This window comes from Pleurodeles waltl, chromosome 3_1 (genome assembly GCF_031143425.1).
Source record: "Pleurodeles waltl isolate 20211129_DDA chromosome 3_1, aPleWal1.hap1.20221129, whole genome shotgun sequence".
NCBI lineage: Eukaryota > Metazoa > Chordata > Amphibia > Caudata > Salamandridae > Pleurodeles > Pleurodeles waltl.
Window position 1 is genome coordinate 82885652 of NC_090440.1, and position 25039 is coordinate 82910690.

Consider the following 25039-nt stretch of genomic DNA (forward strand, 5'->3'; position numbering starts at 1 on the left):
CTTTGTGATAGTGGCCTTACTCCTACCTTGATGTCCTCTGTTAAATCTGTAGGTTTAATGGCTTATGCATAGTGATCGTTCAAATCCTGAATCAACAGAAACACTAGATCATGGTTCTAATAGTCTTTCTTTCACAAGAGGTGTAGGCTTGCTAACCCACTATCCACGTGCTGGATTTTGTCAGGGTGGGCAGTGGGGATTTAGGCTACTGTGAGTGGATATTTGTTGTTAAAAACTGTTTACACATCATTCATGGTGCTGTAAGGTGCAGTATGCACTTCTTGGAAATGAATGCACAAGCAGTGTTCTCTGGGCTTAACATTATGTAAATATTACTAGACCTTGGCAGGGGAAGCAGTTCTTTATGTGGGGACATGCAATGAGTCTCTTCATTCATTTATGACTTGTAACAGAATTGATAGAACATATATCATTTCCTTAAATGTAAACTAATTGTTTACTGGTGTAAGTATCTTATGAGACTTATATAGTATATTTTCATTCTAGGTGCTGTGAAAATGCCTTCCTTTGAAGCTTACATATCTGGGGGGTGCAAATGTTTTAGCTTGTTTGCGAAAATCAGCTGCCTAACAAAAAATAACAACAATATGTTAACGTAGAAGCGACTGCATGCTTCTTTAAGGACGCTCACTCAAAAAATCTCATTCTAAAATTAATAAGACCACAAATTTTACCTTTGTTTCTTTGTCTTTATAGAGTTTCCTAGTGCGTCAAGCTGAACATGCCCCGCAGTCCAACCTCAAGTGAAGATGAAATGGCGCAAAGTTTTTCAGACTATTCTGTGGAATCTGAGTCTGACAGTTCCAAAGAAGAAACCATCTACGACACTATCAGGGCAACTGCTGAGAAACCCACTAGCAGAATGGAAGATATCCAAACGAACACTATGGTCATACGAATAATCATCCCGGATCTCCAGCAAACAGTAAGCAGAACAATGCTCGAATTGTATATACTATAGAGACCCACACTCCAAATGGAGGATACATTTGGATGTATAATAATGTTGATTGCAACTAAAGAGAACATCTAAATGTGACTATATCCCTCCCTATTCATCTGTATGGGGAATGTGTGCACTTGGGTGTGACATCAGGTGTAGGTATGGCTCACAAGGGTGAAATCAGAAGTGGGTAAGGCTCACATAGATCAACAGTAGGGTAGCATCGACCACTCTCACCTTTTCCTACCCCTCATATCAACCGCAGGAATACAGAATCCCGGTTAACTATTGACAACCTGGGAGGGGTTCTGCATGCCTGGTGAGCATGGCAGTTGTCTGTCCATTTTGTACTCTTCCTTGAATGTACTAATTTCATGAATGTAGGTTTTCTTCTTTAAAAACGAGGCTTTGTTTAATGCATTGCATTTCCAGATATTTGTTAGTGTTAGTTTCATTGCACATATTACTTTGGAAATATGGAACACAAATAGAACTGTAAGTAGCTAAAATATCTTGTCTACCTAAAGGCAATGAGCATATTTACCAATTGCAGTATTCCTTAGGATGTTGTTTTCAGAATAACATTTGAGCTAATGCTGCTACTCCAATATTCTGCATATAATGCAATATTTACTTATGTGACAATTCTGAAAAGAAAACCAAAGGGTGGTATTTTGTTGCACTCTAACACATTCATATTCTCCTAGCCTTTCCAGAATAAATCTAAAGCTGTGGGTGTAATAACATTTCATATGTATACAATTAAATTAATTCTTCTGATATTTCCACTTGAAGGTACTGTGCAAGAGTATTGATATTTTCTTTGAATGAATTGTTTCTTTACTAGCTGGTATTGTATTTGCTGTGTATTCTGTACCATAATCAATACGAATTGAAATCACCTTTCTGCACTTGTGTGAATTTGTGGGTGTGCAGGTGAAAGCTCACAAGTTAAGATGGTCAAGCATTAAAGGCCACGTCCTAGAAACAGTGCATTAAAATGATGCTTATAATTGTGTAGATAGCTTAGTCTCAATTCTCCCTTAATCTCAGTCTTTTTGCTGAGTCATTCAAACAAAAATGTCTCTTTTGTCCCAATGTATTGAATTTATTTCATGGTGATGACACGTGTCTCCTGCCAACTGAACAGAGAGCATTCACTTATTCCTGTTAAGTCTTTAATGATGAAAAACACACCATAAGGAATTGTGGAGTATCTTACTAAAATCATCTTGTGGTTATTGTAACAAAGATAACATGATTATGACTATATAAGAAATTCCCTAAAATAAATCACACTATGAGTACAACAGGGAGTTGGCTTTAAAGACAAAAGGAATGCTTCAACAAATGGTCAATTAGAAAACGATATGAGTTCTGGCTTTTCAGTTCCTCATTTGTGGTGTTTAATAAAGACTTGGATTTGAAAAACAGTGCTAACTCTGGACCATGGCAAGTGCAATCCAGCTGTGAATGTAGCACAGTTTCGCATAGTTAGGATCATTCAAAAGGACCACCTGTGTTTTGGTGATAGTTTTATCCTGAGAATGTGGTACGCTATAGAATCTACATTGGAGGAAATGTATGGAAGTGAATTGTTATGCCTTGAACAGTCTTTGGTGCTCAGTGACTTGGAGGGTGTTAGAAGAATATATTGTCCAGAGGACAATAAACCCACTAGAAATGGTCACAGAAACATTTGGAAAATTGAGGCTATTTAAACATATAAATAGTATTAACAAATGAGTGAAACAATTGGTGCATGAGCTACAAAGAGGGGTCCATCACAATGACTCATCTACTAATGTTGTGAGAGATTGGTAGCATCAGAATGGCTTAGTCCATCAGTGATACCTGTAAACCAACCAACTGGTTAAGAATGTGTGTGGACTAAACAGATATAAATTAAACAAGATGAGTTGAAGGATACCCACTGCCTAATATTGGTGTTATCCTGACGTCCTAGTAAAGCAGAATGTTTTACCATAACAGATCTGTGGTTGGCAAAAAACAGATTCAACTGGAAGAAGAGTCATTACAGATTGTGTCTTTTTTGATAGTACGGTGGTTTCATTTTGCTTTACTGGAATGCTGCTTGGATTAGCCTCTGCATCTGCAGCTTTTCAACACGTCCTGGATAGTTTTCTGGTGTAGAGAGTATTTTATGTTTCCAAGATAACGTTTTAGTGAGTGCACAGGGGAAACATGATGAATTGTTGCATCGTGTGTTGGCAACTCTTAGAGAAAAAGATTCCAACAGGGAAGTGGTCCAAGTGGAAACTTACCAAACTTGGTGATGACTGTGAGGCACACCTGATGTGAATGAATTAGGCCAACAAATAAGGTGATGCATGCCAGCCAACAAGCAGGCACTGAGATTGTTCTTCGGCTTAATGGAATATTATGCTAAAGTTTTACCTTGTGTTTTAGACAGAATGTATGAGATGTGTGGGCTTTTGAATAAGGCAATAGAGTAGTCCTGGGATGCCAAATGCCAAGAATAGATTGAAGGGGTACAAAATCACAATAAGTAATACTTTCAACTAGAATAGGATTGATATCAAGCGTAAAGCGTTAACTATAATTGTAAGTAGAATGTGTTTGGGAGAGATTATCATGAGCACAGAACTGTATAAAAAGGTGTATTGAGCTATTTCACTCATGAATCTATTTCCCCAGCTGAAAATAAGGCTCCCGGGTCAATACTTCATTTACTGTGGTATAAGCCAATAATCAGACTGCTGGAAGAGCAGTTTCTGTACAGTCAAGTGCCAAATAAGCATTCAGTATTTGCTGCTTTGGGCACAAGATAGAGCAAATGTAGATGCAGTTCATTATGGTTAGGCCCACATACATATGTTTGGCCTTGAACATGTTGGCAAGGCAAGTGGCTATGAAATATATGCAGCCCGGTCTTTCCCTGATTATCTTAACTCACTGCTTGTGAAAATTCATGTGTTGACCTCCGCCTCCAAGAAAACAAAATCCAGAATACTATGTGGCTGGGTTATCTCAGATAGAGAGGAGAATGTGAGTGATAGTTCTCAAATGTAAAGTAGTTGTAGTGAGAAATGCTGAGTGCTGCAACAAGAAGTCTACTTGCAGATATTATACCTCAGCCCACTGGCAACCTATACATTTGGTGTTCTGATAAACAGACATGTTGAATAAATGTCTCTGCTCAGGCACAGTTTCCAAATCTGTAGTTGATATTCTGCTCTGTGTACATAGCATTCTCAGTGTAGGAGTAGTGCCTAATGGCTGTTGTTAATTAGTTGGAAAATAGAATTGTCTTTGTGGCAGTACATGCCTCTTAACTCACAATGTGAAGATGGATACTGTAGGAAAGTGGACTATTATTTAAGGTGGACAAGTGTCCATCTGCAGGGATAAGGCATTTACTTGCTAGATGTCATACAAATTCAGTAAAACAAACCTCTGCTCAATCCCTGTTAACTTGGCACAAAGCACTCAGACTTAAATCAAAGGCAATGTGTAAAATATTTAAGCAGTGCATAGACAGTAGAGCAAGTCAAACGAAACCAAAACATCTCCACTACAAATTGTGAAATAAAGACATTAATGTTATGAGTAAAATAAGACCAAAACAACATCAAATCAGTACAGGAACCGGAAATATGAATTTTTAATGAATTAAAGTAAAAAATAGCGAATAAATGAAAATTGTGCCCAATGTAAGTCAGCGGTTGTGGTGCACTGGACCAAAATCCATTTTCAGGCCAACCACCATGGATCTTGCGTCAAATAAATGCTGAAATTCTTTCTAAGTCCCAATACAGAGTGGGACATTCTCACTTTTTGAGAAGGAAAATCCCTTCAGTATGGGGCGTTATTGAAACTGTAGCCACCGCTGTGGAACTATATTCCAGATACCTGCAGCAGGTTGGTCCAGCTGACACTCTGGATCTTATGAGGTTTCTAGCTGAAAATTTGGAAAGCCCCAACTCAGAATGAGAATTAGTATTTTTTCTCAGAGGTGCGGACATCTCCACACACTGTGGTGATGCTTCTGGTTTTAGAACTCTCCGCACGTGGGCACTGTTGGCCAGCCCCTTGTGTGTATGTACTGATCGCTAAAACATAGCAGAGTTGGCTAACTCTTAATTGGCACATATAATTTTTCAGTAAAGTCACAGTATGAGGTGCAGGAAGATATGCCAAAGGCATGGGAAGTTGAATGTCTACCTCTACAATGTCTGGTACGCTGGTTGAGCCATTAATGGGAAGAAATAAACCCAGCTAGGAAAGACTCTCTATCAATAATAGGCATACAAAGCAAGTTTGTGCACTGTGCAAGGTAGCTTCCCTCAGAAGGCTTTCAACTTGTGGCTTTTACAGAGCTTTTATCTTTCTAACAGGAAGAGTATTGATACACCTACCAATTGTGATGTAACAGTGTTGTGTACATAGCCAATCTCTGTAAAAGCCACAAAGTGAAAACCATCTGAGGTAGGCTACCAAGGATAGTGGACAGCCTTGCTTTGTATACCCACTACACCCACTACCGGGCAGGTCACCTTTTGCTACTTGGAGCTTTTTCTTCATTAGTTTAATAATTTTCTATTGACTAACTAGACAGTGTACCTGATCTTGTACAGCTTATCAACATTTTGTTTCATTATAGAAACTGGGTAGTGAAACTGAATCTCGTGTTATGTGGGCAAAAAGGAGCAGCAAATCCTGACAACAAAGAGCGGCAAATCCTGGCAACCAAGAGCCACGAGTCCTGGCAACCAGCTAAAGCTGCAAACACAGAGCGTTCATTGATTCTGCTGGCAACGTGCGGTGCCCACAGGTCGTGGTGCAGACAGGGGCGTCTGTTGACGACACTGGAGTCGATGGCGCTGGGTCGGTGGACTGGGGCTGCGGTGCGGGATGAGACGGTGCATTGTGTACCTCACGAACGGTGTCCAAAGGCCACAATGCAGGCAGCGGTGCTGGTGTCAGTGTGGAGCATCATTGTCAGGGTTGCCAAGGCTGTGGTGTGAGCAAGGTGATGCAGAGTACGGGGGCCACAGGTCACGGTGCAAGCAGTGGCTCAGTGGTGGCGTCAGGTGGCAGCGTCTGTGAGACCAGGGTTGCGATGCGATGTGGGGCACGGATCCGTGTGGCGTCGTGAGGTCACAGGTGCAGTCAGCAGTGTCATTTGCAGGGTTGCAGTGGTTTTTCTTCTGTTGCAGCACAAAACACACAGTTCTCAGTGCTATAGGCAGATGAAGCTGAAGCCTTTGGTACCCCTGAGACTTCCAACAGGAGGTGAACTCTACTCCAAGCCCTTGAAGAACCCCCACAAGCAGGATACACAGCAAAGTCCAATCTTTGCCATCTTTAAGGCAGAAACAGCAACTGCAGGCCCACCGAGCAAAGCGCACACAGCAAAGGAACAGTACACTTCCTCCAGCTCTTCAGCTCTTTTCCTTGGCAGAGGTTCCTCTTGATCCAGAAGTGTTCTTGAGGGGATCTAAAGTCTGGGGATTCGGGTCCAATACCTATACCCCTTTCTGCCTTTGAAGTTGCCCAAATTCAAACAGAAGTCTCTGCTGTTTACAGGATCCTGCCTTGCCCAGGCCAGGCCCCAGACACACACCAGGAGGTTGGTGACTGCATTGTGTGAGGGCAGACACAGGCCATTCAGGTGTAAGTGGCCACTCCTCCCTACACTCTAGCCCAGATGGCTCGTCAAGATATGCAGGCTACAACCCAGCTCCCTTTGTTTCACTGTCTAATGGAGATTCACAAACAGCCCAACTATCAGTCTGACTCAGACAGGGAATCCACAAACAGGTAGAGTCACAGAATGGTTTAAGCAAGAAAATGCCCACTTTGTAAAAGTGGTATTTTCAAACTAACAATCTAAAAACCAACTTCACTAAAAGATGCATTTTTAAATTGTGAGTTCAGAGACCCCAAACTCCTTATTTGCATCCGCTCTAAAAGGGAAACTGCACTTTAAGGATATTTAAAGGCAGCCCCCATGTTAACCTATGAGAGGGTTAGGCCTTGCAACAGTGAAACTGAATTTGGCAGTATTTCAATGTTAGGACATGTAAAACACATCAGTACATGTCCCACCTTTAACATATATTGCACAATGCCCATGGGGCTACCTAGGCCTACCTTAGGGGTGCCTTACATGTATAAAAAGGGAAGGTTTGGGCCTGGCAAGTGGGTACACTTGCCAGGTCGAATTGGCAGTGCAAGACTGCACACACAGACACTGCTGTGGCAGGTCTGAGACATGTTTACAGGGCTACTCGTGTGGGTAGCACAATCAGTGCTGCAGGTCCACTGTTAGCATTTGATTTACAGGCCCTGGGCACACATGGTGCACTTTACTAGGGACTCATAAGTAAATCAGATATGCCAATCATGGAAAAAACAATCACCAATACCATTTACATAGGGATTGTTTGCATTTTAGCACTGATCAGCAGTGGTAAAGTGCACAGAGACAATAAACAAACAAAAACAGAGTCCAGTATACCATAAAAACAGGATGTCAGGAGGCAAAAAGACAGGGGGAAAAACGCCAAATGTTGCCAGGTCTAACAGTATGTATTTTTGGGGAAGGAGTGGTATATGAACGTTGTTAGTCTGTTATGTGCAAAATTTGGTTTAATGGGTTGTGTTCCTGTCAGTGTTCCAATGGGCCTAAATGTGTTTATTTGTGTTCATGTTTTCTTAAGTATTTCTATCATGTTGAAGGATAATTGTGTTAGTTTGTTGTGTTAGTATTCATGTATCATTTATAGGGATTGCACTACAGCCCTGAAGAAGACCATTCTTGGGTAAAATGCGTTGGCTGTCTTTGTCATGAATGTATGAACGTTTTAAAGGAATGCTACAAGGAAATAAAGTGATGGACTGAACATATATTTCTGAACTGGATCGTGTAACTCTTTTGTCAGTGTAATTGTCTGTGGTGCACCTCTAATTGAGTTAATTGTTATCTCCTTGGTCTAAGGATTGCATCTTGGCAGCAGGTGCTCTTAGCGAGTGCTCACAAGTATGTGTAGAATTGATGTGTTAACTGTTTAGGAATACGGGACAGATGCGGTTATATTTGGTCTGCTGCCACTCTTTTGGATGTACTAGTTGTTGATAAAGGGCATCTGGAACACAGAGTGAAGAAATATCAAGAAAAGTGTGTGCGTAGACACAATGACAAATTAAAATATAATACAATCAAATTGGTAAGTGGTGATTGGGTAAGCACATTGCAAACAGGAGATCAAAAGTCATGGCTGTCTAAATCATCAAAGCACAAGCAGGTCAAGAGAATAGTTGTAAACAACATATGGTTGGATGAGGGAAAGTGACTTTGGATAATTATCTAGAAGGCAACATTTGCTTAAAGTAAAATAGGGAAAAATGTTTCTAAACTTGATCCAGTATCAGAAGTGAAAAACAACAAGGTGGGACGGAACAAGACAACACCGTTTTGGCAAAAGGACTAAGTATGTTCATGAGAACTTTTTGATTTATATATGTTTCCAGGTTTCATACAATTAAGAGTTAATGTATGTTTATTTTTATTCATTAATGTAAAGGGGAAATATGTTGTATCTTAGCAGCTGGATGCCTTCTCCACTGGATTCTTGATTGTGGATTCCAGAGGCAGAGAACAGGCAGTTGCGGATGATAGAGGACCAGTCAGGAGTTGTTGTGCTGGACTTCGTAAACCAGCTTAACATTTGCTTCTTGTGTCCTGCATCTCAAAAGCATGCACAGTACAAAAAGGGTTTGCTCTGTTGTACAGTATATGCTTATGACATTGGCACAAGGATGCCCATGATTCCACACTTGTCAGCTACAGTTATCTTTTGCAGTAGCAGTCCTAAATAAGGGTCTGAAGGAATGCTCAGGAATTCCCTTGGCTATGAAGTGCACATGACCAGTGTCCCATGGCCTACAGGGCTACAAGAGGACACAGAGACATCAGCATGTTGGTGTTTGCACTGCTGTACTAAAGCTGGCCACTGCAATGCCATACCCCAATCATGATCTGGCCAACCTTGTAATGAAGGGATGAGACCGCCTGCAGGGCCGTGGCATGGTGGTGGCAGTGATAAGGCCTGGCAGAGGCATTAACTGTGCTCAGGTCTTTATGAGGGCCCTGATCTCTAGCTGCTACTGGGCAATCTCACGTTGAAGTACAGTCAGAAAATTGATGTATGTAGATGGCTTGGTTGCCAAGAAGAATCCCTCGTTTTTTTCAAAGATTAAATGTGAGCAGATAGAGCGTAAAACCTTGGGAAGGTGCCACGGGTAACTACAAAGCGAGGTCGCTTTAGGATTCCATCAGTATGGACTGATGTTTGCTTAGAGGAAGGGGTCAAACCAATGCAGTACATTGGGGGTAAAAACGCGCTTTCGTAGAAGAGTCTGGAAAGTCTTTCAATCTAAATCCTGCCGACAGGTCAAGAGAAGCCGACACACGTCCCTGCGGTCTGCAGTTCTGAGTTTACCTTTGGCAGACTTTATAATGTTTACTTTCCCCTGCATCCGGACGGTTGCAGCTTTTTCCAGGATCTTGTCCAGGAAATGGTAATACGGCGTTAGCAGGAGGGTTCACCTGGATCAAAGCTTTAATTCTTTTGGACAGTATTTCTAACGCCAGTGCTGTGTGCCAAAAAGAACTGCGCGCACGTGTTTCCAAAACGTGCACATTTAGAGGTGCGACTAGCTTCGGCAGCTCTGAAACAGCTCTCAGACGTGGATGCAATGTGAGCTGAACCTATCCAATAAGAAAACGGTAATGTGATTGACGGCCTCCTAGATATCACAGCACATTGTTAATTCCACACAGGGACTATTAGAGCCGTGAGAATAGAAGCCTTTAATGCAGTCATGCGTAATGAGGCACACAGCAGAGTCTATCATTGAACACAAAGACAGCTCACTCTTGCTTATTGTCTAAACAGATGCTGTACAGTAAGTGATCAGCAATAAACCATCTTCAGGCCAGAGAAAGCTTTCACTGTGGGATTCACATCTGTTTCCTCTCTATTTTTCAATATTTTACCTTACACAGTACCTACATAAAAGCAGGTAAAATGAACTATCTGTTTACCACAAAGAAAATAGCCTTGATGCCTATTAAATAATCTTTTAAAAACGTCATAGTATTTTCTCTACTCAATCTGTGCATGCAGGGCGAAACGCAAATTTGCACTTAAACCAATTTTAAGAAAAAAAGGCACATGTTTGTTAATCATGAATCAAATCACAGGACAAAGACCAAGCAACAGGTTGTGAGTCATCCCAACATCCGAGTGACTGAATAGCTGAGTTGTGATCTGTCTGCACATCGCACATGTGGAAACTGTTTGGGAGCCTTTGGGAGTATGAGAGGGGAGAGGGAACTGGAGTACAACATCATTCCACCCAGGCCATTGATGATCTATTTGTCATCTGGAGGTGTTAAAAGAAAACAGCTGAAACATTTGTAGAGGCAAATATATGTAACTATCTCAATTTACTCTTTACTATTCACATAGTGATAAACAAGTATAATTTCTTGACTTGCACGTGTTTGTGCACAATGGAAAACTAGAAACCAAGATATTCAGGAAGACATCTGCTAGGAATTCTATCTTACACACCCACAGCTTTCTCCCCAGTCATACTATGTCCAGCATCCCTTATGGTGAGATGCTGAGAACTAAAAGTAATTGCAGCATCATACCAGATTGGAAGGTCAGCAGAGATCAAGGAGTGCCGAGATTTCTGCAACATGGCTATTCAAAAGAATTGCTTGTGAAAACAATAGTGGCAGCGGAGGAATAGAGCAGGGAGTGTCTACTATTCCCCAAACAAAAAAACAAAGGAGGTGATTCAGGTATTAGACTGATAATGATATTCAACACAAAAAAAACAACCTAAGAGCCATACTAAAAAGACATTGTCACTTCGTTCGCGGTGATCCTGTTTTAGGGCCAACTACCCCCAGTTCACCCTTAGTTACATATAAAAGGACATTCTCAATGCGTGATGCCTTGGTCAAAAGCAAGCCTGATGTGAGGCAAAAAGCGTTAGAAAATGTCACAAATGCAAAGCCTGCGGCTTTGAGCTTAATACATCTGAATACACAACACCTTTCTCAGTGAAACCAGTCAAAATAACAAGTGCATACAATTGTAGAACTGAGGCTCTGTATGTACTTCAATGTGACTGTGGCTTGCGATGTGTGAGGAGTATGAGTCTCCAGTTCCACAGGGGAATTTTGCAACATGTGCATGTTATCAAGAATAATGATTGGGAATACCCAGTCGCCAGTATATATATGAATGCCACATCAATGATGCTGGGTGCTTGAAATATTATGCACCCAGATGCAAATCTGGGGTCGAGATCATGAGTGGTTACTAAGACAAGCGGAATGCGGGTGCATAATCAATTTGGACTCCAAGACACTCAATGGTATGAATGTGGAAGAGGAGCGATGCATCTTTCTATGAGTCCTTTAGGAAAGCTTTCCTTATTTGAGTTTAGGGTGATCTGATGTATGATAATTTCTGGGATTATTACTGGATGACAACATTTGGAACGTACACTTGAATGGGGGTGTCAATTGGTAAAAATACAATTTTGCAGAAGGAATGTGAATCATTTAATTATATATATAAGGGTATGAGACTTGGTGTGTTTCTTTTTGTTTAGCTGGAAGAGTTTGAAGCTAAGGATTGCCCGTTTGGGCTTGAGGGTGGAAGAATTGTCCAAATTTCACATGTATGTGTCAATCATGTCAAATATTTTTGCTTTGGTTATCAAGAAGTCTAATATGGTATATAGCCAGAAACTGATTTAAGTTGAATGTCTAACACAGGAAAATAAGCCACCCAATGAGATTGCCCACATGGGGCTTGATTGAGGCTGTAATGACATTGATGGCCTCAAATGTAGAGATTGCATAATTAACAGTGTTGATTTTGAGTTTTATTAATCAGGAAATGAATCTATGATGCCACTCATTATCACAAATAGTATATATTGCTCACAGGAGTGTGATTGTGGAGATGTTAGGCTATTCGAAAAGGCCATACAAGCTCAACTCAGGCAGACAGCCATCACAGAAAATTGTTGTTGATGCTGTTAATTTAAATTAGACGTTTGCTTAATGACTGATACTTATGAAATTTATTGATGCACTTTAATGGATGCATTTAAAATGCCATAATTTAAAATGTTGTAACTTGAACTGAATAGTGAGTTGGAACAAGTGAAGAGCCTGTGACCAGTGTGGCAAATACCATGACAATAATTGATGTTCTTTAACAGATGAATTGGAAATGCCATAATTTAAGTTAAATATATAGTTGTAAAATGCACAAAATCTGTGAATAATGTAACAAATATCCTGATAAAAACAGTAACATTCTTTTTTCTCGTTGGTGGTGGTCACATGGGTGTTATAATAAGTGAGTCATAATGGCGCTGTGCATTTGTGAACAAGGCCAGTTGCTTGGCCAAAACAAATTATGGTGTTCAGACTAAAATGGGACCAAATCAATTCGGAATAATTTTTATACGATCTAGTATAAACGAATATAGAGTGCTAAATGCGACTCATAATGCAGACTTTCTGTGATATCTTAGGTTCGTTTAGCTCTGTTAGCGCCTTTGTACCCTCAATGTTAAAAGCCCAGAAAACCCCATAGAGGGAGCAGCAGTGCTGGTGGCTTAACACAGCATGCTAGGCGCTACACAAGAGGTTTAGATTAGCTCTTAACAAGCACCTGCAGTCCCAGAAAGGTATTGAGTTGTGCAATAGATGTGAAAGAGATAAACCTGGCAACCAAGAACGGTACCGCTTGGAAAGTCCCAGGCTCGTGTTCGTGTTCAAGACAATAGTCCTATTTGGTCCCCAATATTGATTTATGTGATCAGAGTAGCTAGAATTGGCCCGTACCAGCATCATGGAAGGAGGCAATCATAGTGCCCATCTTTTTTTTTTATTATTATTATTTTTAAAAGGGGGTAGAAATTTGTTCAAATGTTACTTTCCAATGTCTTTACTGAATTCCACCACGAAAATTCTGAAGTTTGTATTCTGTCTGGGCCTGGGAACTGTAAGCAATGTTTAATTTTCTCCCTCTTCATTGGGAAGTATATCAAAGCAAGGAGAGAAGCCATTTAAATGTCAAGTAGAGGTCTCACCTCTGCACTCTCAACACAGAAAATTGTTCTAAAATTGGGACCTTTATGGAAAATATGTTGGTTGAAAATGCACTAGTTGCTCTGCTGAAACGTATGCCCCGGGAAACATCAGCTAGAGTACAATGTGGGTCAAATAGAGAATGTCCTGTCCCTATAAGGTCTACAGCCGGGGTTTGTCAGGGATGTAGCTACACCCCTTTTTAGGGTCGAGCCTGCGTCGCATGCGCTCGCGCATGCGTATCGCTAGCGAGTCGCTTTAGGTAGCAGAAAAGGGCTCAGAGCCCCGTCGACGTCACGTCAGTGTCTTTCATTGGCAAGTTGGCTTGCCTGTTAGAATCCGCTTCTTTTGATTAGTGGAAGGCACGCATACGTCATGCCTTTTCCAGTGGTTAGCCCTCCTCGAGCGCAGCGACCAAGTACAGAAAACATGCGAGGCTCGTTCGGTTTGTGGACTACTTTTTCTCTGTTGATAGGTATTATTACGTGTGAACTGTAGCAGCGCGTTCACGCTGTTTTTTTCTTTTAATGGAAGAAAAATCCGGTTGGGAGTTTACAACTGCGAACAGCTGTAACTCCGACAAATGCGAGACCCTAGTGCATTATAAATGCTTGTTTTGTTTACCATCTATATTAATGGATTAGGAGAACACTTGACCACAGCTGGAAAAGACATGCCACAGTTGGGGAATTGGCTATTCCCAGTCCTCCTGGAAGCAAACGATGCATTCCTCATCTTGAGGACTGAAAATTGTGTGCAAAGTCTCTTAGACTCCGTTTCATGTTTCATGAAGGAAAGACATAGATTCAAAAGCAAACTTATCTAAGTCATTCATTACGATTATCATTAATGAGTGAACCTCAAAACACAAAGTCAGAGCGTGACTATATAGAGAAAGGCCCCGTAGCTAAAGTTAAAACTTTTAAGTAGCTAGGAATCCCGTCTGATTCTGCATTAACCTGGGGCCATCAACTTAATTTAAGGACCCAAGAGCTGCACAGAGCCAAATAATCTATCCTTCATTTTGCTTCTAAGCTGCATTATAAACCAGTTAAAGATACTACAAATTTACAAGAGCCAATGTATCTCTGTGGGCCAATATGGGGCCTGTGTATGGAGGTATATCAATGTTGTAGTTTTACAGAAGGTAGAGAATGAGTTTATACACAAATTACTAGACATTCCACAAGCCTTCTCAACATATGCACTCCATTGCAAAGTGGGACCTAGCTATCTGAAAGTGGGGATTAAGGTATGACAGTTGTTATTATGGCTTGTAATCTGGGGGAAACCAGAAACCAGCTTCTCAAGTGCAGTCATTAAAGACTCCTTAACTTTAGCCACAATTGCTATCCTTTCACTGAACTATGTTAATCACTATCTGGGGAATGGGGGAGTTTCCCCAATTGTGTTTTTTACACTTTCTGAGTTTATAGACACCTCATCAAAAGATCTTGTCAAATGCCTGTTTTCCACTCAGTGTGAGAAAGTGTGCATTATAAGAGTGAAAAGCATGCAGTTGGTTATCTCATATTTAATTTGATCAACTATAACTAGGATGGAGCCTTCTTTAGAATTAGTACAGAACCCACAATATAGATTGTATCTCGAGAGTCTTAGTTTTAATGCCTGATATCAGCCAGGAGATACCTGCACTCAGTTATGCCATGTGAACAGCTTCCATGCACTGTGATTTTCTGAAGAGGGGCCAGAGGCTATTCAATGTCTTGTCCAACGATAATACCACCAGTATTAGCAATGTAAGCAAAAACACCTCCCCCTGCATTCATGCTGGAGCTCCTATGTATGAATACTTTCCAGTCCCACCATCTGCCCCACTTTCAGTGACTTGACCAGGTGCTTCATTACGAACACCATGTTCCATTCCTCAGCTGGTCTTTTACCAACTATTGTATTCTGGAATTCAGTCTTGTTGGTTCAGTTGGCCTGACCCACGACCGCAATTCCCAGAATGCCTCGGGCTGTTATTTAAAGACCAGCAGAGAAACATGCCCACTCTGATGATTGGCTCTCCCTTGGTTCCAGAGATCAGCAGTGCTTTTTTTCACCACTTTTTGAGCTCTACTTTTAATCCTTCACTTTTATCATCTGCTGTGTAATTAATTTGCAGTGATGTGCCCTTGTACAAAACACCATACCAATATATAATAACATTTAAGTAAGGATTTGAATTCTAGTTCCAAACCTCTTTTGTTTTTAGCAATTTACACAGGGTAGCACAGACTGAAACTGAATGGTGACACAAAGAAGCTCAGGGGTGTACCGTCTGGGGGGGGTTTGGCCATTCATACCCCCCAATAAAGGTGTTCTGTAGTAAATAGTTGGGTGCAGGTGCTTTAAGTCGGTAGGGTGAGGTGTTTATCAGAGTTCACTGGAGATTTTTACCTACACAGGCAGACAAACAGGCACACACTTTCTTGTCTTTGTTTTAAAAGTCTAAAAATAGTTATTTTTTACAAAAAACTGAGTTATAAGTACCCCTCACAATCCGCACTCCTCTCCCTTGCAACTGTTCGTTAATTCCCCCTCCCCGCCGCGCTTTAAATTTGAAGCTCACCCCCTCCCACAATCTCACTGACCAAGCTACGCCCCTGAAGAAGCTCTTTTATGTGTAATACCAGATCATTCTGTTCATTATTGCCTTAAAATAATTTTCCTGAAATAATTGCTTTGACTCCTTCCTAAAGTTCTCTGCAAACACTGACCTCAGCTGCAGCACGCTAGAAAGAAGCCATCAGAGCCTATGGTGCTAAAATCAGAAAGATCCAGGCGATAAATGCTATGAAATACTAAATTGCTCCTGTATCTTATAATTATGTAAATTTCAAAGCATTTCCATCTGTACTTCCTCCTCCGTGTTCCAGTAATACTAATGTTTGCTTCTAGAAATATTTCTGCCATTGGAATTTGAATTGCCGTTGCAATTTGAGGTTAAACGTCACTGTGAACATAGGTTACTTATCTCAATCCTTACATAACAAGGTCAGATGAATTTCAGTTTTGAAGAGCTGCTTGCCACATGTAACCAGCAGGTTCCAGTGAGGAGCATGCATTGGCAAAGCCAATACGTCAGGTCTATATTTGGCTATTGCAAACATATGCAATTTTAAAAATGATGAAAAGTAAAAATGTTTTGCAAAAAAACAAAAAACAAAAAAATAGCCTGTCACAAACATAAATGTAAAAATAACCAGCATTTGCAATGCAATGGGTCTTGCTTTGCTCGCGAGAGAGCTATTAGTGTTGTAAATTCCTAACTGGACTTTTCCTGCCACATAAATCGAAAATGAAAAGTAAAACAGTTGACAGAAGCAAGTCAATTCAAAGCGCCGCGGCCACCGGCCACCTTGAGCGTGAGTGCAAGAGTTATTGGCTCCTTGCATAAATGTCTTCAAAGGTTTGCAGCTGGGATGGAAGGCTAACCGAAACAGGCCAACAAAAATGTTAATTTAGTGAAATCGCCTGAGAGGGAACTCAGCACCCAAAGGAGGGACATTTCACAAAATGCACCAATAAAAATGAAGCGTTTAAACCAAGCACAACAAAGAATGAATAGCAAGAGTGGGCGTGGTTAAAAGCCCACAGAGAGATTACAACAGGCCAGAGCGCACTCAACTCTAAAAACAAGTATAAAGTAACTAATATTGGTCCAACAGCCTATGGTCTCCAAGGAACTACTTTTTAGACATATGTGCACAAGAAAATTACCATCACTCACACTGAAGAAAGCAATCATTGGCTATTTATTACAATTGCTGAGTTTGGGCAATGACTCACAAGACTGGAAGCCTTGCCCATCTGCATATATGGGCTTATGTCACTATATTTTTTCATGTGTACATGTGTACAAACGGTATTTAACCAAAATCAATTTGTGAGGGGGATACATGTTTTGAGTATGTTAAAATCATTCTTAAGAGGCTCCGTGACTGTTAGGAAAGTCATTTCCCTATTTTGATAATATACTAGAATTTGACTTTTGCACTGTGTTAATAAATGTGTGAATCTAGGCCAGACCTAAAAAAGATGCAAGTCACTGAAATAGAAATTAAATTGTTCGAGTGGGGTATGATGGGAGTTGAACTTATTTTGACACTCACGTAACTCTTTCTTGCTGTTAAATACATGGTCAGATTGACCATGGTTTACGTTTGTTTTCGGCTGAGCATTTAACCAGGGTCTAAAAGTGATAGTGATCTCATGTAGTGTTCACTAATAAATTGGCCCTGGCACAGATAAGATTTATGCAAGATTTTCATTTGTTTAAAAAAATGGGGATTGACAATAATAAACTTTGTGTGCCCTTTTTTGACGATTTGCTGACTCCTTTTTACAACCAGTTGCTGATGGTACAGCATTGTACATAATTTGAACAAGGTTGTACTATCTGCTCTCGTTGTCATATCAGACATAGGTGCAAAAATGGGCATTAAAACCTGTTTGCAGCACTCTTTGTTGTGCTTCAGACATCTTACTGTGCTTTAGACTGTATAGTGTTTCAAAGTACAACAAGGTTAAGGTCTATCTTAACTCCTGTTACTGCACATACTGGAATTCCGAGTATGCTGCAAACAGTGAACTCCCCAAATTTTCCCTTGGTTATTCACTGAGGAACAATACCAGGAAATGTTCTAGGAAATGCAAATGTTGGTGCAGCAAGCACCAACATCAGAATGCTTTGTTTGCTTGATTTCATGAGGGGGAACTTGTAGTAGGCGAAAACTACCCCAGCTGGTATGTACTGATTCCCGGGGTTTCAGATTCTGACAAATGCAATAGTTATTAAATGTAGGGTTGGGCCAATCATAATTGCTCCCGGACTGAACAGTTACTGAACAGGCAGAAAAACTTCTAAAGAAAATGAGGAAATTGAAGGAAGGTTTTTGGGAATAAAGCAGGTGGTGTAACAAGGAAATTAGAGATGGGTGGTGATAGGGAAGCTTCAGGGAGTGCACATGACATCAAACTCCAATTGGAAGTGAAGTGGGCAGGGAAGCACTTGAGATGTGTAGGCAAATCACAGCATAAAACGTTTCAGCCTATAAGAAAGAAGACATGTGGTCAGAGTTAGATAGGACAGAGAACAACTGGATTGGGCAACCTTTGACAAGTTCTCACCACTGCGTACCTGGAGAAAAAGCTTGGGGAGCACCTCAGCTGTGTCCCTTACTTATTATTGTCATTGTACAAATGGCACTCTGTTCTTGCATCAAGAGTCTGACCATCCTGGAGATAGTCAGAGGCATCCATAGTTGGTCAGGCACCTTCCTCAGATATTGGTTTGGACAGTAATCAGTATTTACTTCCTTATCATGACAACCCATGTTAAACGTCAGTTAATCAATCACTATTCAATCGGTATTCCTTAATTTGATTAAAAAATATATAACCATAATAAGGTACATAGGAGCACTTAAATTGTTGGCATTTGCCAACAATATATACAAACACATAAAATACAATACAATGACAATTTAATTGCACAGTAGATTGCATGGACAAATGTAAATACATTAAAAATTCAATTCAGTTCATATTTGTTCCATCAAGAGTGTTCTGAGTTTGACAGCAGTGGCTAAAAGAACTAGCAACTGAGAAACATGTATGAGCATCAGTCAGCACTGAAAATGTAATAATGCTGGGCGAACCTGGATAAAACACTTACCCCTTAAAAGAGGCAAAATACATTCCAAGCATGTTGTTTTTATGATACCTACAAAACAAAACAAAATGCATTTAATCTAGGGGGGACATATGATCACAACCTCATGGGGTGGGATGTCTTTCATCCATGCTAGAATTGGAAATAAATTGTAATCAATGCCCCAAATTAAGCCTGAAATGTGTTAATAAAAAATGCTGATAGCCATTAGATCCAGACTGCAGTTTGCAGAAGAACATAACTCCAAACTGTGGGTTTAAGTAACTCCTTATCGTCCCTTAAAGCTTGTTGCCACAAGTAATAAGGTTTACAAGCCCACAAGTGGTATGCTTTAACAATCAGGCCAGGATTAACAAAGAGTTCCCACCTCCCTGTTTTACAAAATGAATTACTAACATACCTCAACCATGGGATAGATTTCCGACTATCCGGAGAAACACAATCCTTCAGGACCAATCTACCTAGTTTACATTTCAGCCAAGTCCAGATTGTGAGCTCATGAGATGATGAAGGTGAACAATGCTTGAAAAGTAAGAGAACCCTTAACTCTTGGTGTACTTTGTATGATGGAACACACTAAGGAACACTTAGCAATCTTCTACAAAATTTGTTTTCCACTCGCTGCTGTTTCTACATAACCCCAGATATCCCCACCATACATTAATGCTGATACACATTTTGCTTGGTACATTTTCAAAGGTGTTCCCACCAGCTTCGTGCCTAACCTGGATACAAATCAGAACACAGAGAATGTGTTTCTCTTACTTATGATGAGCAGGGACTAGATGCCTACACTATCAAAGATCACCCCTAAGTAAGGGAAGGATGTCACCCTAGCATTGACTTGTTTTAGTAGATTTGGGTCCAATAACTATTACATAGGGTTTAATGTAATTGATTAATAGGTCCAGGGCTTCCATAAAACCCACAATGTAGTCCACTAAATGCTGGGGGCCCCGTTGCAGTTCTAGATATTAATAACACTTTATCTGTTTTTAATAAAGTAGGTATAGAGCGGCTCCACGCCATCAGGAAGTCAACTTTTCTCAACAATAAGGAACTTTTTAAGCTGTTAATAAACAAAGTAAAAAGAAAAGGTGTCAAGAGGCATCCCTGTTGGGCCCTCCCTTCTTGACTTGGAACACCTTTGTGCTGGAGCTGTCGTTGTTATAGTGAAGCATGGCTGACATATTCAATTGCAAACAACACAATATCATGCTCCACTCCCATGGATAAAAGGATACCCTATAGCCTTGCCTGGTTGACTCTATCAAAGGCCAATGTAAGGTCCATAAGGGTGGAGTGTCCTTCGCCTGGCAACCACATATTTATTGACAATAAGATATAATTTCAGACATTGGCCACTAGTACCAAGTCCACGTCTACGCCCAAACTGCAGATCAGACAAAATACCATTCTACTCCAGCCATACTGAGAATTTGTTGAGGATTACCCCCACCCCCACCAACTTCACCACAGAAACAATTAATCAATTTGGGTGATAAGAATAAGGGGCAGCCTTATCTCCCTTTTAGAAAATAGGGATAACTATGGAAGGTGGCCATGAAGCTTGAAATCTTCTTGCAACCACTGCATTAATTCCTTGTGTTAATGCCAGAGCCCACAGATCTGGTTCATTCAAAACAAGATCCCTGGTATCCCATCAAAATGAGGGTTCAAAAGAGCCCTGAGATAGCAAGCTTCACATCCTCATGGGTGACTACCAGCCTTGACACATCTACTAGTCTACAACTTCAGAGCCCTGGAAAGATTTTTAAGGGTGAAGGAACAACATTTGTCAAACCACCTGGAGAAATGATTAGGATCATACTGACCTGGGATCAGTAGCATTCATTGAACAGTCTTAGAAACTGATAGATAGGCTCTTAAAAAGTCTTGTGCAGCTGTATACCCATTGAGACACAACTCCAATTCCAAGGCACAACTTGCTCTAAGCTTAGAATTAGAGGCCAGTGGGATAACAGTGATCATCTCAATCTCCTCTACTGGTCGGAAGATGTCAGTTTCAATATATCATATTTAGGATGACATGAAAAATATGCATCAAATTATCAACAAATTAAAAGTAAATAGCTTGTGGTCACTAGGTTCCATAGAGTGAACAATAGGATTTTTCACTAAATGTATTGGGCTGCCTGAAACAAATATGAAGTCTACAACTGGTGAACAACCTTGGCCCATAAAAGTCAATGCGAGGAGACTAAACTAATTTAAGCAGCCCACTTCAAATATACACACCAAGTGAAATTAACTCAAAAAGGCATTTAAAATATCCCCCACTTCAGTATGTTCAAGGTGAAAATCAACATTCAGTGTGACAGGCGTACTGATAATAGCTAAGTGCCAAGTCCCGACATGGATAGATGTTAAAACTCTCCATAAAAATCATCCAACAATAAGAAAAAACACTTTCTCTACTGCTTTGTAAAAGAGACTTTAGCAATGCTAAATGCTCTGATATATTAGATGAGATAATGGCAATATACAAATTAAGAACAAAAAATTGCTGCTTTTCATAAAACTGATCAATGACAGCCTGCAAAGAGGAAGCCCCTGAAAGAAGAACCAGAACCTTAGAGATCAATAATAAGGCCACCAAAAGTAACAAATCCACCGTTGGGTCTACCTGACACTGAAGGGGTTACAGGGACAGCAAAAGATTGAAGCGCATCTACTGAAAAATAACTTGTGATATCCCATGTTTCTCGTATGTTCACATCATGCTTAGAAATAAATCAAGTCAGATTGGATCCTTTTTTTGTAGACTAAACTGGCGCAGTTGCTTAAGTTGGAGTTAGTATCTGAGCGAAAATGGGGGGACAAATGTTCCCTGCCTAGTCACTCAACTTGCACTAAAGAATACAAAGGCACAAATCAGTTTGTGGTTTCAATGTTACAAGTACTAGTGGTCAAAAGAGCGGTGTGATGCATACTTGGGACAGCATATGGTGGCAATGTGAGAGGGCCATTTGTGGATGTTGCAAGTCAAATAAAAAAAAAACTTAGGGATAAACCTTTAATAGTTGAGGGTGTATGTTTTAACCTTGATGTCAACACTAATAGGTGAGTGGCATCCCCCATATGACTAGAGGTCCCTAGCAGCAATGACTCAGGGTGGGTGATAGAGGCCCCAAACAATAGCATCAAACATCAGTGCCCCACGTTGCCAGTCTTAGAGGCACGCTTTATACACAATGACTCCTCCTGTAGCAGCAATGAAGTATTCTGGGTGATGGAGTCCCCAGACACCAGCAGCAAACAACAGTGGCCCTCAGATCACTCAGAATATGTCAAAGACCTGATTGGTTGTACTGCAATTTTGACTGGTTCTCTCTTTGTTTTGTTGTTTGGAAGAGTGTAATTCCTCTGAGAGTGCTTGTGTAACATCTAGGATGGATAATGAGGGAATGAGTTAGCAACAGTACATCCCACCAGACACAGATGGTGGTCATGTGTCTCAGAAAGTTATCTAGGTTTTCTTTTCATCCTCAGCTTCTGCAATGCAGATTACCTTGTTCATTCATGGTTCTTCATTTGGAGAAAATACTCTCTTACACTACACATAGTTTTATTAATATCATGCTAGACCAGTGAACACTTTTACCAATAATTTGAGAACAGCAAGCGACTACTTTCCTACGGTCACTATATTGCAATAACGTGGCAGCTAAATGAGCTAAATGAGTGCTGAAGTTAGAGATAAGAAGAAGATAGTCTGGCCAGTTGAAGTCTCATCTAGTGAACAGGACTACAGTCAGTCAATTGGCATGGTCCCTCCATTACAGCCTAGGAAGAGTTATCCACCGTTGAACTTTTTGCATTATCTGAAACAGAAGATTCCGGAAAAGCTTATCAGTTCTGGCAGAACACATAAATCACATAAAGTGATTACAGCAGGTCTAATCTACAACTTGGGCTTTTCCAAAGCCTTAGGTTGAATGGTGTCACAAACCTAGACAGTTGTAAATGTTTGCCTGTCATAGGAGCTTTAAAGATGTGCTGCTTGTTATTGGAAATGTACAGTAAGCAACCAAGCATAACACTATAGCATACATAGAACAAAATAATGACATCACAAAAAAGTAAAAATAGAACACAACACAACAACCATAGTACAACACAACTTCACATTGTAATAATGAAGCCCAAAAGCACAGCAGCACAATTAAAGAATACTTCATTACTATAACATACTGTCACAAAACTGATATGCACAAGTGTTCTTGTCATACAGTATCATCTCCGGAAACCTGTCTTCATAATTTCATAATAAAAGGTGTTTTCACAAGCCACTGCCTCAACTTACCTGAATATGAAATAGTGACATTTCAAAAATGTTTTGCGATGTAGCCCTTTGTGTGCATTCCGGAACTCTCTTAGAATAGTGAATTTGGCGATTACACCAGGGCTGAAGTCTGTTTCTCCAACATTTGATGCTGGTTTAATGAAAATATTAAGATTCTTAGGATCAGATTAAATCGCACTGTTTATAGGCTAGAGAAGGATCCAAATTATACTGCTCTGTCTGAGAATTATTTTCTCATTAAAAAATGCTACATAAATTGTATACAAAGTTGCAAATCAAAATGTAAAGAACTTTAGTGGATGCAAATGATTAATTGCATGCTGAATAGGATTCAAAAACACAGTGATATGTAGTTTCAATGGGCACTGACAATGGACTGTGGAACTAGATCAAGTAATTTCAGAGGAAATTTGGGTGCATCATATCTTCTCAGAAAGAATATCTTGTTATCTGACAATTCAGTCTTTGTAGCATCAACTTTCCATGGCCCAAAAAGTTCAGGTATGTTATTAATTAGATGGTCAAAATCATCATATGCACCAGGATCTATCAACCTTCATATAGAAGTTTTGAAACTAGAACAGAAATATTGCAAGGCATATCTTCTTCATCATTTAGCGATTTTCATCAACTTGTCAAAAACCTGACTGATGGTAGGGGAGTCCCTATCCACAAAAAGGGTATGCGTTCTAAACCTGAATGGCACATGCTAGAACGGTTGTGATATATATTGTTGCACTCAATGTTGTTCTAAATTCTGGGTACCCACCGCCCTAGGTTAACCATTCCAACACCCTACATAGCCATACGTTTGTACAAAAACATACAAGAGGCTCACTAAAACTAATGATCCGTTAGTTTTATTTCATGATGCAGATAAACTTTACGATCCAAATTGCAATTAGCAGGACCAGCTACATTAAGTAATGCTCATGTGTAGTCAAAAAGAATGAAGGCAGTTTATTAGAAAGTGGTGATCTTTATTTTATGCAGTCTACTTGTTTCATCCCAGATACAACCAGATTTCTTCAGGGCTGTCAATAAATGAATCAAATAAACCTTTATTAAAAACAATTAATTAAAAACTGAACCGTTACAAATAATATATTTAGATAATATTCAGTAACTTAAATGCACATAACCAACTTGTAATTATCTCTAGAGATAAGACGCGACACATAACATACGTACAGGTTTATTTGCTTATTTCTAGCTCAGAACATGTAGAGCTGAATGAATTCTCATACACAATCATCATAATGTATCTTTATAATGTAAATAGGTGAATCATTCTTAGATTATCTTTCATACGTAAGAAGGGCGTATCTGACAACCAACCATGCATAAACATTCTCAGTTGGTTTTGTGATAACCAGGTAATCCATCTTCTCACAAATCTGTTAAGGTTAAAGACAGTCACCACTACTTCTTGATCGGATCCTAATATTTTCCTCATAATAACATCTGTCTCCAATGTGCTGAGATTTTAATCTTAAAGAAAATTTTTAATATAACTAATTCTTCCAATTTTCCAAAATATATCTCTCCCCTATTTATTGCCAAAGTGAATGCATGAAATAAGTCCAAAATAGATAATAGTTAGTAAGAGAGCAAATAATTGCAAATATGTTGCAGTTTTATACAGCACAAACACTGCCCTAAGGCACTGGAGTGCTTCACTTGAGCAGTAGATTACATTACATGAGGTCAGGATCATTTTGTTGTAAGTGGAGGAGAATAAGTGGTTTTCCCACAGCCAACACCAGAACTCAAACCTAGTTCCTCAGATCCATAGTTGGCCATTCTGGCCATTAGGCCACTTCCATATTTCTCAAATTATTTGTGAAAATTATACACAAGTGTTATGATTGTGTATAATCAGGTATA

General features: G+C 40.0%; 1 protein-coding gene across 1 annotated transcript in view; it reads left to right on the forward strand.

The window, feature by feature from the left end:
• The window catches only part of SHANK2 (SH3 and multiple ankyrin repeat domains 2), a 2270638-nt gene that overhangs the window by 623287 nt on the left and 1622312 nt on the right, over window positions 1-25039 (forward strand). The window contains exon 4 of the mRNA XM_069221873.1: window positions 718-946. Coding sequence (XP_069077974.1) covers window positions 743-946 — 204 coding nt within the window. The 5' untranslated portion in view covers window positions 718-742. The remainder of the gene's footprint in view (window positions 1-717; window positions 947-25039) is intronic.